The sequence below is a fragment of the Labrus mixtus genome, chromosome 2 (genome assembly GCF_963584025.1).
Source record: "Labrus mixtus chromosome 2, fLabMix1.1, whole genome shotgun sequence".
Taxonomy (NCBI): Eukaryota; Metazoa; Chordata; class Actinopteri; order Labriformes; family Labridae; genus Labrus; species Labrus mixtus.
The window spans coordinates 4,813,465-4,827,872 of record NC_083613.1 but is presented as its reverse complement, the minus strand read 5'-3'; the positions used below and the strand labels follow the sequence as shown (position 1 = coordinate 4,827,872).

General features: G+C 41.5%; 1 protein-coding gene across 1 annotated transcript in view; it reads left to right on the top strand.

Moving 5' to 3' along the window:
* slkb (STE20-like kinase b) overlaps window positions 1-14,408 on the top strand; it is a 30,414-nt gene that overhangs the window by 13,210 nt on the left and 2,796 nt on the right. The window contains exons 5-17 of the mRNA XM_061048375.1: window positions 2,002-2,074; window positions 2,236-2,430; window positions 2,586-2,667; window positions 5,507-5,638; window positions 6,646-7,356; window positions 7,448-7,578; window positions 7,782-7,905; window positions 10,092-10,271; window positions 12,094-12,223; window positions 12,972-13,096; window positions 13,252-13,443; window positions 13,547-13,672; window positions 13,910-14,023. Of these exons, the coding sequence (XP_060904358.1) occupies window positions 2,002-2,074; window positions 2,236-2,430; window positions 2,586-2,667; window positions 5,507-5,638; window positions 6,646-7,356; window positions 7,448-7,578; window positions 7,782-7,905; window positions 10,092-10,271; window positions 12,094-12,223; window positions 12,972-13,096; window positions 13,252-13,443; window positions 13,547-13,672; window positions 13,910-14,023 (2,315 nt within the window). The remainder of the gene's footprint in view (window positions 1-2,001; window positions 2,075-2,235; window positions 2,431-2,585; window positions 2,668-5,506; window positions 5,639-6,645; window positions 7,357-7,447; window positions 7,579-7,781; window positions 7,906-10,091; window positions 10,272-12,093; window positions 12,224-12,971; window positions 13,097-13,251; window positions 13,444-13,546; window positions 13,673-13,909; window positions 14,024-14,408) is intronic.

The window sequence follows — 14,408 nt, the reverse complement described above, 5'->3', positions numbered from 1 at the left end:
CTGAGCGATCATGTGGTTTCATATAGCTCAGAGGCTCAGAAGAAAAATAAAACTGCTTTGATGTTTGTCAGCACTTGTTCATAGCTCAGAGAAGTCACATGATTGTTCTCATGACATTAAACTTAATGCATGTAAAAAAAAAACTCAGTCATGATGAAGAATCTTGTGCCTCTATGATGCTTTGACCAGGGTTTATTTTGTTTCAGTTTTTTTGTGACGGATAATAAACGGAAACATTGAAATATGTAACATTCAAACTGACCTGACTCTTTAAACTGATTTAACAATTGAAGTATTTGTGTGGAAAAATAATCCTAAAGCTGGAAAGGGAATGCTTGTGAAATTGATCTAGTTATGGTTTCCTGTTGTGTGTTCTCTCGTGGAGCTGTAAGTACTTGAGAGGGGGGGAGTTACTGTTTTGGATCTAAAATGAAAACATGACAGCTAAATTGTTTATTGAGCACTGACATACAGTACATCTTGACGTTTACAGTTTGTTTTTACAGCAGCAAATTCTGGAGTTTAGAGGGGTGTACTGTACTATTGTCTTAGATTTCTTAGATTTATGAGGGTTGATCTAAGATGAACAGTCTGATTGAATTCAGAGAGTCACACTGAATCCAAAGATTGTTGTCAAGTAAAACTTGGATGAGGAGGAGGACGAAGAATCTTTAATGCAAGTAGCAATTTTTGGGTAAGACCAGGTCTTTCAGAACGATCTCCATTCAGCCAACATCACTGTTTCAGAACTCTGGATCTCCTTTTTAAAGTTCAAGGTCTGCAGATGCAGATCTTACTTATTCTTACAGATTTTAATACATACACAACATTTGTTTTCCCTTTGGCAAGAGTTTACATTCTAAATAAATGACATATCAGTTAAGGATGCAACATGAATAATAGGAACCAATCAGCAAGGGAATGTGGGTGTTTGCACTTTGTTTCCAAAAGTCTCAGATTCTGAAGGTACACATGAAAATGCAACCCCAGAGTTTTAGGACGTACTCACACTAGTCAATCGGTATAATGCCTAAGCACGTTTCAACCTCAAAGTCCAGTTCATTTGACTAGCATGAGTGCTTAAGCATGGTACAGGACCACTGGGCCTAGTGTGAGTGCGCCCTGAATGGTCAGAGTTTAAAAGGTTAGCAGTGTTCTCAAGTGACTCAGTGTTTGGGCTCGATAACACAGGAGGAGTGTTTGAACTTTTGTTAGTTTTAAAGAACCTCATTTGCTTCCTGAACTGTATGTGAAACCCTCGGCTCCTTTTGTTAACTGTGTTGATAAGCAGGCAGAATCAGTGGGCCACAGCAGCTGACCTGCAGTTGTTTTAGGAACATTAGCATGTTGTCCCCGTCATCTCATGCATTTACTTTTGCCTCATATCTCTAATCCACATTTGAATCTGTTGAATGTAAATTTAAAAAGAACTGTGAGGGGCTGATGCTGGACACTCTTGAAAGAAACATGAAAAAAATGAACACATTCAAAGATTGTTTTGACCTGCTCCTCAGATTGTACACAAAGATTTGTTCACAGCAGATGCAGTTATGTAGCTTACTTAGAGGGGTATGAGTCACTGCTGGTGGATGTTACAAGCTCCGAGCATCAGACTACTAACATTCTGTCCAAAGACATAACACATTACACATGACACACAAAGAGGGGCTGTGCATGGGCCTGCAGGGCCAACAATGAGGTGTTACTCACATATGAGGACATTGTGCAAATGCAGAAAGAAAGAGTGTCGGGGAGAATATTTGTTCTGTGACTGTGTTAAAAGTAACACTTCAATTCTGAATGAGAACACTAATTACATTTCTCGACTGACAGGCACTGTGAAGTTCCCCCATAGAGCTAGCTAGGAGCTGATTTCACCTCTGCTATCTTCTTTTTGTTTCTTACTTTAAACCAAACTTTGTGTTTGTGTGCACACGTCTGGACAATAAATGGTGACAGTGGTGATTTTGTGGCTAATCTTTTGTCTTTTTTGTTTTCCAGCTGACTTTGGTGTATCTGCAAAAAACACCAAAACACTACAGAGGAGAGACTCTTTCATTGGAACACCCTACTGGTGAGTGAACTTGGATTTCATAATCAACTTTCAATATTTTTTGTCATCTTACTTACAGAAATTCTTTTTTTTTTAAGTTCAGCATACAGTTTGCCTTTTTATCTTTCTTGAACATAATGTAATCAACACTCCTTTAAATTACTTCTCTCCGTTCCTTTCAGGATGGCTCCAGAGGTGGTGATGTGTGAGACCTCAAAGGATCGTCCCTACGACTACAAGGCTGATATCTGGTCCCTCGGGGTCACCTTGATTGAGTTGGCGCAGATTGAGCCGCCCAATCACGAGATGAACCCCATGAGAGTTTTGCTGAAAATAGCCAAAGCAGATCCCCCAACCCTGATGCAGCCGTCACGCTGGTGAGTCACTCAGTAAATCTCTCCTCCTGTCGGGGATAAGGGAGTAGGTACCGTGAGGTTCCTGGCTTTGATGGTCATGCATTGGTAGTATTGCATTTTGTATATTTGTATATTTTCTATATTTAAGTCTATTGTTTTTCACTTCCACTCTTAAGGTCCCCAGAGTTCAGTGATTTCTTAAGGCGGTGTCTGGACAAGCATGTTGACAACCGATGGGGTGCTTCACAACTACTACAGGTAACTTTCACATGGACTCAGGGTGGTTTCACATCAGGGTACACTTGACATCAAAGTCCAGTTCATTTGATCAGTGTGACCATACTCGGGTACTGTGCCTGATTCCGCTTGAATAGGTGGTCTAGGGCACGACACGTGTACTCAAGCCGGTCTGCTGAAGAGGTGAACACAACCGTTCTCAAACAAGGAAGTCAACCGCTTTATGATTTTCATGCTCTAAGATACACAGTAGATGTGGAAGTATTTAGAGCAGGGGTGGGCAACTGGCCACATGCGGCCCCCATCAACCCTCAACGTGGCCCCTCAGGTCAATTTTTACACATCAATTAATTGGAAACATGAAGAAAACATGACAAAATCTGCCATGAAATCATACAAACCAGAAATATGTCCATAATAATATTTGATCACTGGTATATGTTGCATTAAGTTTGAGACATAATTGATTGTAATCTTTTTTGTATTCTACAATTTGGCCCTCTGGCAGTGAGAATTAAATGAATGTGGCTCTTGCTGTGACCAAAGTTGCCCATCCCTGATTTAGAGGGTCGTTGTTGGTGTCTCAGGCCTCACACTGGCCATCCGTACCATGCTGTACCCAAGCAAGTTTGCCCCCCCGCAGCGCCCGCGGTCACACTACACAGGACTATCCGTGCCTAAGCACGATTACCTCTTGTACATAACGTCGTAATACAACACATGCATGTATGTTATTATGAAGCGTGCTCAGTTTACAAACAGGCGGACGAGAGAGAGAGAGAGAGAAAAAGAGACGCGCAGTCGAGTCCGAGTCGGCACATCAGAGAAAAACACAGAACATGACAGCTACTTTTCTGACTTTACAGCTTATTTTAAGCCATTTTAATCAGACACAGCAATAAATAAATTTAAAAATAAAATAGACGCGCGGCCGAGTCCGCAGCCGCACATTAATCAGACACAGCAATAAATTAATTAATTGTTCTCTGATGTGCGGGCGTCCACGCGGACTTACGCACGCACTCCCGCGCGGACGCCCGCACATCAGAGAACAACACAGAGAACATGACAGCTACTTTGTGTCTTATATTGTGTAATGTTAGTCAGATACAGCCATGAAACTCTGGATTTCTCCATAATGAAGGCTGTCAGCGGTGTGTACCCGCGTGCTTGTGCTCGTGCATGAAGTGTACCGTGCTGAAGCACACCTCTCTGAAGTGTGCCAAAGCCAAGGAAGTGTACCGTGCCTGAGCACGATACGGAGCGTTCACACTGGCCAAACAAACTGGACTTTAGCGTTGAAGCGTGCTTGGGCACGGTACGGATGGCCAGTGTGACCATGCCCTCAGAAATAATTGCTTCTACTTTTTTGGCAGATTACAAATCCACTATGTGCATACTGCCGCCTGCTGTATCGGACTGTATACATACGCAAGTGTACTTAAGAAGTCCCAGAAAACAGAAACAAATCATGCAATTGATGAATTATTGGACAATGTTTTCTCGCCCTAATTTTTTATAATTATAATAATAATTTTTTTTTTCAGTTATTGCTTGAAGGGTCCTTTGAAAATCACACACATCCTGCAGAGTAACAGAAAGACAGAGAGATGTTCTGTGGTTTTAATAACCTCTTGTTAAAACATTTATATGATACTATCTCATGCCATTGTTTTGTAAGTGAGCATGCGTGGTGTATACATTCCAAACCATTGATTGCTACAGTTTTGATGTGCTAAGTTCTTAACAACAAGCCTCATGCACATTCAGCTCAGCTTAAGTTATAAAATGAAAGCAGCAGAGACCAGAGGTGTAGGTGTGAGTCTGTGGGTGGGGAGTACTGGTGTAAGGTGAGCAGATTAAGTAGCAGTTGTTAGTAAACACTAAAATAAAGTGCGGAGTAGGCCTCAAGTGGTGAAAAATGGAAAATGGTAGAAAAATAGGACTATCTTATCTTTCAAATTGCACCACAATACTCACATCTATTAAAGAAAAGTTCCAAACTTCTCATCAGTACTTACTGCACAGAAGCCGGTCACTAAAAAGAAGCCATAATCTTAGCTCACCCATTTCCGCACCCATGTACCACCTGCCATGCATCATCTTACCTGCCTGCTGTCAGGACTGTGTCAGGGACTGCACCTTGTGTCCTCCTGCCAAGAATGACGCTCATCCCTCTTTGCCCCGAGCCGACGTCAGCTGTACAGGCTTTTCTTTTTCCATCGGGTTTAAGGTGCTCACCAGGTCAGAGCCTCTTACTTACAGACAGACAGCGAGGACACACACACACACAGACAGACAGACAGACACAGCCATAACTATGCAACGCTCCAGCTAAAGAATTGTGCAACACAGAAGAAGACTCAATGGGCTTGAAAATACGGAATAGCGGTCTGCCTCCGATGAAGGTTTTGATATCGAAGAAGCTGCACATACTCAGACCGGCTATAGAATATGTCCAGCAGATTTCCAAACCTAAAAAGGTGAGGCTTTCAAGAAATGTCGATGCAGTTAGTTAAGTGTTGTCTTTCATAACATCCTAGTTTACTGACCGATATAAGGCTTGATTTACTTGCTTGTTTGTTTTCTGGGATGTCAGACTGATATGTGAAACTTCCAGAGAGGAAGAGTGTGAAAGAAGGATTCAAGGAAGATAGTGTGGACTAATTTCACATTATTGTTTCATTGTATTAAAATATTTACTTTGGTTTATCTTATCGACAAAAGAGTGGAAGAACATTTCTCTTGAGGTCAATTCATGTCTCAGAATGTCAGATATGTGATGTGAGCGAGTCTATGTTGTGAATGTTATAAAATGTGGTTTCTAATCATGTTGTGTATTAATCCATCATTTGCACAGCATCCGTTTGTGTCCAGCGTTTCGGACAGCAGGCCACTAAGGGAGATCATAGCTGAGGCGAAGGCTGAGGTTACCGAGGAGATCGAGGAGCACAAAGAGGAAGAAGAGGAGGAAGAGACGGAAGCACATCTGGTGTGTACACGGTTAACCAAAAAAACACTTTGAAATGTTGTTTGCTTAGTTGAATCTGACTGTTTTGCTCCATTACTTTGTCCTGACATGAGCAGAAATATGAATTTACACTGATCCTGAAGTCACACACTACTCACTTTATAGTCAATATGTCATTTTGTAGGGGTGTCCGAATTCTGAGTGAGCTTGATCATACCATATATAGTCCACTCATTGTATCCCACAATGCATTGTGAAAAGTAGTGTACAACCCATGGTCACTATCCAAGCAATATCTACCATCATGCATTGCGGTTCATGGCTTTTTGCGAGTTGAAAGGGAGAAACACAAAAGCTCATGGAGAATCAGCAGCACAAATGAATATTCAGAGGCATTTTGATTGTTAAAAATCCTTGACTCTTTATGAAAAAGGTTTTCAGATTTCAGAGTAACATTAGTTTTTTCCTAATGATGATGCCAGACACGAGACCAGAGTCTGTAAGCAACAATAATGAGTTTTGGTGTGAAAATATGTTGAGTCAATTATTTAAAATTAAGTGTTTTAGATGTATGTATTTTTAAAATTGTTTTGTGAAACAACTGTATTTTATAAGGTATCAATATTATTCCTGCTGTTATTTACCGTTATTATTGTTCCTCAGCCGGTGTTAAGCTGCGCGTTTTAGTTATGCAGCAGCAATGACGTCATTGTCGGCGCCCAGCGAGTGAGCGAACCTAGTGTCCAAAATGTTTTTAAAAATGAAAACTTAAATGTCTTTTGGCTTTTCAGTGTTGGTTTGATAAAATAATTTAACTGAGTATGTCATCGAAGGATTTTGGCAGTACAATTTGTTTGTTTTTTTCAACAACAAAAAGTTGATTTAAAATCAATCAATGCCTACTGAAATGCTGATCCAGCAAGAAACACCCCAAAACAATTTGTACATCAGCTCAGCCCCATTGTGTTGTGTCCTTTTGAGAACCCACATTTCTGACTCTGCTCTTTTACTTCTTACTTCTCCCGTAGGGCCACAAACGCGCCCCCTCCGATGCCAGCGTTGCCAGCTCAGAGGATGAAAAGGTCCCCCTCTCGCCCTCCGTTTTGGAACCAGTCCCCGAGAAGGTTGAGCCAAGTCTGCCGGTGCCCACACCTACCAAGCTCCCCGTGGCCAACCATGTGCTTGACACAAGCTTTGTGGAGGAGCCTGCTGCCCCTGCTGCTGCTGGTAAACACACTCCAGTTGAGGATAGAGAGGTGGAACATAAACCAGCAGAGGAGAAGCTTCCTGAAGCAGAAATTAATGATGCCTCCCCGGACACAGAGATTGAAACAGGGGTACCTGCTGAGGAAATGCAAAACCTGGAGATAGCGGTTGAGGATGAAAAGGAAGTTGACACAGCCGAGGTTCCAAGCAGTCCACAAACCACCACAGAGTCCACTGAGCCTCCTCAGGAGGAAAAGAACGACGTTGGTGAGGAACCAAACACACCGGCAGATGAGGAGGAAGACCCATACAAGCATCTGAAGGTGTCAGTGACTCTTCCAGGGCAAGATAAAGTTGTCCCCAAAAAGGAAAATGAGGTGGAGAAGAAGATTCCAGACAAAGCTAAGGATGACAAAGAGAAAGACTCCGACTCGGGGAGTGGCTCTGCTGCTGATAACAGCAGTGTGGACCTGAATCTGTCCATCTCAAGCTTTCTGTCCAAAACAAAAGAACCAGGATCTGTTTCCATACAGGTAAATCACTCAGTCCACAAATATCAGACACTGTATGACATCCTGCATAGATACAGAAAAAAAGTAATACACTTCTTTCTTGTTTCAATAGGACACCCGGCGCCAGAAGAAGACGCTGAAGAAGACTCGTAAATTCATGGTGGATGGAGTTGAAGTTAGCGTGACTACATCAAAGATCATCACTGACAATGACACCAAGAACGAGGAGATGAGATACCTGAGGTATTCAGCCCTACTTTGCATACACCATGTGCATCAGTTTATGCAAATCTTATGTAAATGGTACCAGGATCCTTAGCTCACTGTGAGGAGATAATCTTTAGAAATGCTGAACCTTTTTTTTTTTTCCTCACCACCTTGAACCACTTTATTCTAAGTAAGACACATAACTTTTATTATTTCTCTCTGTCTCTCCTGTTCTCCAGGCGCCAGGAGCTGAGGGAGCTGCGTCTCCTGCAGAAGGAGGAGCAGAGGGCCCAGCAGCAGCTCAGCAACAAGCTGCAGCAACAGAAGGAGCAGATCTACAGGCGCTTTGAACAGGAGACAACGGTGAGTCACTCGGTTCAGAAATGTCGGTGCTGAATCTGCTGACTTTTTACATTTTGTAGTATTTTCTTTTTGGCTCAAATGCATCTGACAACACTTCAGATGTCTCTTAAAAGTCTCTGTAGGACAGTCTGCTGAGACAACCATGCTTTACCTTTTCTCTCTATTCATGATATTTCATGAGATGAAGATGTTGATCAGTTGGCCTTTAAATTATTTTCTGTAATAAACAGATTCCCAAGCCGAACATGTCATATTTGTGCAATAAGGACAGCATGCAGGAGTTTGCTTGCAATTTTTGACAATTCCTTTCTTCGGACACCTGACTTTTTTTTTTTTTAAAGTTTTGGTACTTTTTGATACCATCATCATTAAAATTACAGAGATCGTTATAAAACACGTGGTGAAGTATGGAGAATGTTGACAACCTGACTCAGTAGTGATAATTGTTTTTGCATTCACATCAATACAGCCAGTATTCAAAATGATCCACGATACATTCAAACGACTGTAAAGCCGTTTACAGGCAGGCAGTTTGTCCAGGCTTTAATGGTGCTTCTTTGTTAGACTGTGTTGGATGTAAACCTGTCCAGATGTTAAAGTCTTTATATGCTTTTTTTCACACTTAAATATAATATAAATCAAGTATATCCTCTGAAAATAACTCTGTGAGTCATGACTGTCTACAATGGGTGTAACACCCGAGTCCCACTGTCTGTGATGTTTTCAGAGTTTTCAGAGTCCTATCTTCAGTTTGTTTATATCGCCTGGACGGCCGGCTGACTCCTCCCCTCGAGTATAAAAGTTGTTTAATTGAGGGACTAGAGAAAAGAAGAATAACATACTGTACTCACTGCTTAACTGTGTTTCTAGATCACGCTCATTTCAGGTAAATTTACATGCAGTGTGAAGATACGAGCATAATAAAGATCACTAGCATTAGCATGCTAACACAACAATGCAGCGCGAGTTGTTTTGGTTTCATGCTGGTGCTCAAGGGCGACATCTGCTGGATGAAAAAAATTGCATATAGAGCCTTAAAAGTGTAAAAGATTCATCTGAGGCTGATACTATCATGTACTGCACAAACATCCAGATATTTTGATATCTTTGCCTTAGTAAATGTAGTGTGTTAATGTCAAAGATGTCGTGTTAAGTAGCTTACAAAGGAATTCCTTCCAACTACTGTGGCCCAGCGCCGTCAAAAGCAACTGGAAAAAGATCTATTTTAAAGTCTACATACACACCTGCAACCTCTCAAAGGTGTATCATGTCCTAAGATCGTCTTATGTTGATGCTCCTGTTAATTGAATTCAATTCCAAAATGTTAATTATTTCTGTTTTTTGGAAATCTCTGAATAGTCCTCTTCTTCATTCTTCTTAAATATGGTCAAAGACTTAAAGGTCCCATATTATGCTTTTTCTGGTTTTATATGCTCTCTCGTGTGTTTTCCAAGTGTCATGTGCATGTTTAGGCACATCTATGTGCAAAAATTCAAAGTCCGCGGAAACATGGCTTCTCCTACGTCCTCCTGTTAGCTGTAGCATTAGCTGCATGTAACGCTCGGTTCTAGCCCCCCTCGATAAAAATGTGTCAGTGTGACGTCTTGTCAGTGTGAGATCACTGATCTAAGCCCATTGGCTCGTTGTGGCAAGCCCTGCAGCTCATGTTGCACTCCCATTAACTTCTGTAACACGCCCACGATATGCCGTAGCCTGCGGTAGCACAGTAGTGCTAAGGTGCTAATGTTTATGCTCCCCTCGGACGGAGCCAGTGGCTACATTCCCAATATGGTAAAAGAGGTGGGACATTTTCGAGAACTGTGCTGAACGACTGACCAATTACGGCAGAGTCGACAGGCCGACCAATCAGATCAGACCTGACACACGTGGGATTCTGAACGTGGGCACTTCAGAGCCTCAGAGAGAGAGTCAGAAGTGAGCCGGTGCATGGAGCAGCAGTACATGAAAACAGACACTTTTTTAGAACTTTAGCTATTGTGAACATACTTTAGTAGGTACATATATTAAATATATGAACCCCAAAAAGGGCATAATATGGGCTCTTTAAGACTTAGACTTTGCTCATTGGACCTTATTTAAGGTTCTTTTCATCTAATCTTCTTCAAAATTGCCCTAAAACTTTACACATCTTTCACGTCTCTGATGTTTCCACCCGTGTCTTTCAGAGTAAGAAGCGTCAGTACGATCAGGAGGTGGAGAACCTGGAGCGACAGCAAAAACAGACCATCGAGAGGCTGGAGCAGGAGCACACCAACCGGCTCAGAGACGAGGCCAAGCGCATCAAAGCTGAGCAGGACAAAGAACTCTCCAAGTACCAGAACATGCTGAAGAACCGCAAGAAAGAGGTAAGCATGTCCACTTCATCAAGTTTTAGTTAGCTTTGTAAATGTTCTGCTTATGGTGGGTTGTTTTGATACTCGGGCGCACACATGGACTTCTGATCTGTCTTATAAGTGCTTACATAACCAGCGTTTAGCTGCACAGAGGATTAATCAGTCTGCCTGCCACCTCTCATTTATTTTCTCAACCAGTGCTAATCTATTCACAGCTTTTGTCATATTTGATTTTCCTCTATTGCTCATGGCTACCTCCATATTGGCCAAACAGGAAGTTGAACTGTGTCATAAGCATGTTACAAACACTATCATTAAAACATATTAAAGAGGATTTAATCCAGGCCCCACCCGAGGAGGTAATGAGGGTTTATATTCCTGTGTTCATTTTGAAGTTTGATCTCCTCTACCTGCCCCTCTCAGATAAACTATCGTGTTGGAACAGGCTTCAAACTGTGTGAGAGCAGCATGCAGAAAGTTATTCAACATTTTTATTTATTAGTCTATTTTTTATGTTTTTCTGACTTTTTCTCTCCTCTCCAAACCTTCCACCTACCTGAGGTTGCAGTGCCCACCTGGTTTTTAATGTGTGGTCAGTGTTTAGTGCAATATGTAGGAGGGTAATGTACAGTGATCCACAGGGAGGGGCCCATGTTATGATTCAGTCTCTTCAGTTGTTGTCATGCGCCCTGTGCAAGGTGCATGCAGGGTGACAGCTTCTTGTGTCGTAAATCAAAAGGTATTATTCTTTGAAGTACACACCAGTGCATGCAAAAGGGTCAATAGCAAGAAGCTGCACTTTCTGTTCTATGCTTTCAACAATTTTCTAATTTGGTCCCCAAGAGATAAATATTTACTGCTGCAGAAGTTCTGTGAATGTTTATCTGTTTTTATTTTTTTCACAATTGTTGTTCTTTAAGGAATCGGGACAGTGCTAAGAAATGGACAATACATTCACTTTAGTACTTTGCATTGGGAAATGTTTCATGATAATACAACTGTTTTTATATAGCACCTTTCAGCAGCTCAAGGTGCTTCACATTTCAGTTAGGAAGCAGGTAAAGAAATCAAACAGGGAAGTGAAGCAAGTGCACATTCAGTGTGATAAAAATCAAGAACATAAATAAATGATACAGGGGGGGAAAAACGAGAAAAGGTTTTTGCTTAGAATAAAACCTTCTTTTAAAGATCAGAATCACAGGAGTAATAAAATAAAAGATAAGGAGCGAAATAATTAAATATAAACTAAAGGAAGGCTGGCAACAGGTTACAGGAAATGTTTTCTGTGGTGAAAGAGGTCTAGATATTCTAATCTGTGTCAAGGTTTGTTTAAAAACTGGCTACAGAGGATCTCATGGACGTTTGCAAAATGACGACCAATTAATAATGAAGGCTGGTGCCAAAGCTTTGAGAGCGTATGCTAAGAATAATTCTGCTAAGCTTAGAAAATGTAGCATTGTTTTATAAACAGGCAGAGAGTTGAAAGCTTCAGAACTGTTGAGTTTACTGAGTACTACATCCCTACATCCCCGTGCAAAAGTAGGCCAGATGAATGTGACTGACACTCAGGTGAAACGGCCTCCATCTCCACTCGTTGATGTCTGGTTCATCTCTTTAAACTGTGTTTAATCTGAAGTGAAGATAAAGTCAGAGGACATGATTATCTCTGTCTGTCAGGGCCTCACTTATACACAGATTTCTCATTTGAAGTTGAAGCCTCGCTGATCTGATTGTGTTTTGTCTGATTCTTTACATGCTGTGCATTTGTAGACTTACACCTGGACCTGTTTTCATCATATTTAAATAATTACGATCTTTGTCATGCTTCATCCAGGAACAGGAGTTTCTTCAAAAGCAGCAGCAGGACCTGGACAGCGCTCTGAAGAAGATAATCCAGCAACACAAACACGAGCTCGCCACCATCGAGAGAGACTGCCTGAACCACAAGCAGCAGCTTCTCCGAGGTACGTTTGATATATGCATGTTGCTTTCATGTAATGTGGGATGGAAGGGGTTACTTAAGACAAATATATATATATATATATGTGATACTCACTTCCCTGTCTGCGTCCTTTTCTCTAAAGTATGTGTTACATTAGCTGTTGGAGGTTTTTTTTTATTTTTTATCTCAGGTGTGCTTTCCTGATGTGTTTAGTGTGTTACAACATTTAAAGTAATCATCCTATATTTAGCAACTCAGATCAGCAGTGAACAATCTCGTTTGAGGCAGAATAAATTCTTCCCTTTATCCTTTCTAACACCGACAAAAGCTGCTCCAGCATGATTGCAGTGAGCAGCAGCAAGTTAGCAGTTAGCGCTGCTGCTGCTGGTACTTAATCCCATGCTTAATGTGCCAGGAGCAACACAAACAACACTTCTGAGAAATGAGCTGTGTGTACCAAGTCATGGGAGGTTGGGACGCTGCTTCAGGAGCTTGTAAAGAGCTTTGAGCGGGAATAGAAATTGTGAGATAGTTGAAAGCTTAAAAGCTGAAACCTCAGTAGCAAAGTTGATGTTGGTTGACATAAGTATCTGAAAAATTCTGCTTCTAATGAGGGAACTTCAGCTGACAACTGCTCCATCTAGTGTCTCTCCGCTGCATAACATCAAGTCAAGCAGAAAGTCGTAAATTCCCCTAAAATAAACCTATGAATGATTCTACTGTGTGATGATTTAGCTTTGTTTTGTGTTCATTTGTGTGCCTGCTCACAGCACGGGAGGCTGCCATGTGGGAGCTGGAAGAGCGCCATCTGCAGGAGAAACACCAGCTGTTCAAACAGCAGCTCAAAGACCAGTACTTCATGCAGAGACACCAGCTGCTGAAGAGACACGAGAAGGTCCGTGCTGAATAAGAGCCAAAGCCTTTTTTCTTTCTCTTTTTTTTTTTTCATTCAATCTGTCAGAATTTAGCTTCAACAATTAGCATAAAAAAAATGTATTTGGAAAAAGTTGCACTGGAAGGTTAACTCCTTATGTGTTGTTCCTCTTGCAGGAGATGGAGCAGATGCAGCGCTACAACCAGCGTCTGATCGAGGAGCTGAAGAATAAGCAGACACAGGAGAGAACCAGACTGCCCAAGATTCAGCGCAGCGAGGCCAAGACCCGCATGGCCATGTTCAAGAAGAGCCTTCGTATCACCGGAGCAACCATCAGCGTGGAGCAGGAGAGAGAGAAGGTCAAACAGGTAACAAGCTTTATGGAGAAAAGAAATCAGCTGGAAAGCCAAAGCAAACAGTCGCCTAAATGAAGAATGACTTATGAAGCCTGATCATATCTTTGTTGTCCAGTTCGCTGCACAGGAAGAGAAGAGGCAGAAGAACGAGAGGCTCCATCAGCATCAGAAACATGAGAACCAGATGAGAGACCTGCAGCTGCAGTGTGATGCCAACGTCAGAGAGCTCCAGCAGCTACAGGTAGACACTTTCAAGAACATTGAACTTTACCATGATTGTAAAATCAAACATTTAATGTGTGAACCTGAGCCTTTTTATGCATCTTTTCAGATTTAATATTGTCTCTTTGACAGGACAAATGTAATTGTTTCCTGTTACTTTAAAGAATCCCGCTCTTTAACAAAAGAAGTTCATCTCTACCCCCTGCAATTAAAAAAGTGATTTTCTTCTCACATGGCATCCCTCTGTGTCATTCAGAATGAAAAGTGCCACCTGCTGATCGAACATGAGACCCAGAAGCTGAAGGAGCTGGACGAGGAGCACAGCCTAGAGCTGAAGGAGTGGAGAGAGAAACTACGACCCAGGAAGAAGGTATTTGTTTATTCCGAGATGATTACTACCAGCCTTCACTGCACACATCGAAAACCAGACTCCTCCATTTCCAAGTACCCCAAGATTGTAGTTTTTATTGTGATAAAATCTTCTCACATTATCATCCCTTCCCTTTTTTATGACCAAGGCAGTGATCTGCTCTGAGCAGGAAGCCGTGTTGAGTGACCTGTTGTCCATCCACTAAAGTAGAGGAAATATCATTTTGAATGTGTCAATGTTATGAAAATGAAAATGGTTTGTTTTGTTTGTGATTACTGATGTAACAGTTTTTCCTATGTTAAAACATTATATTTACTATATTAAAAAGTGTCCTTGAATATTTTAAAAATGATCCTATGAAATTAATTTGTGTCTGTTTGCATCC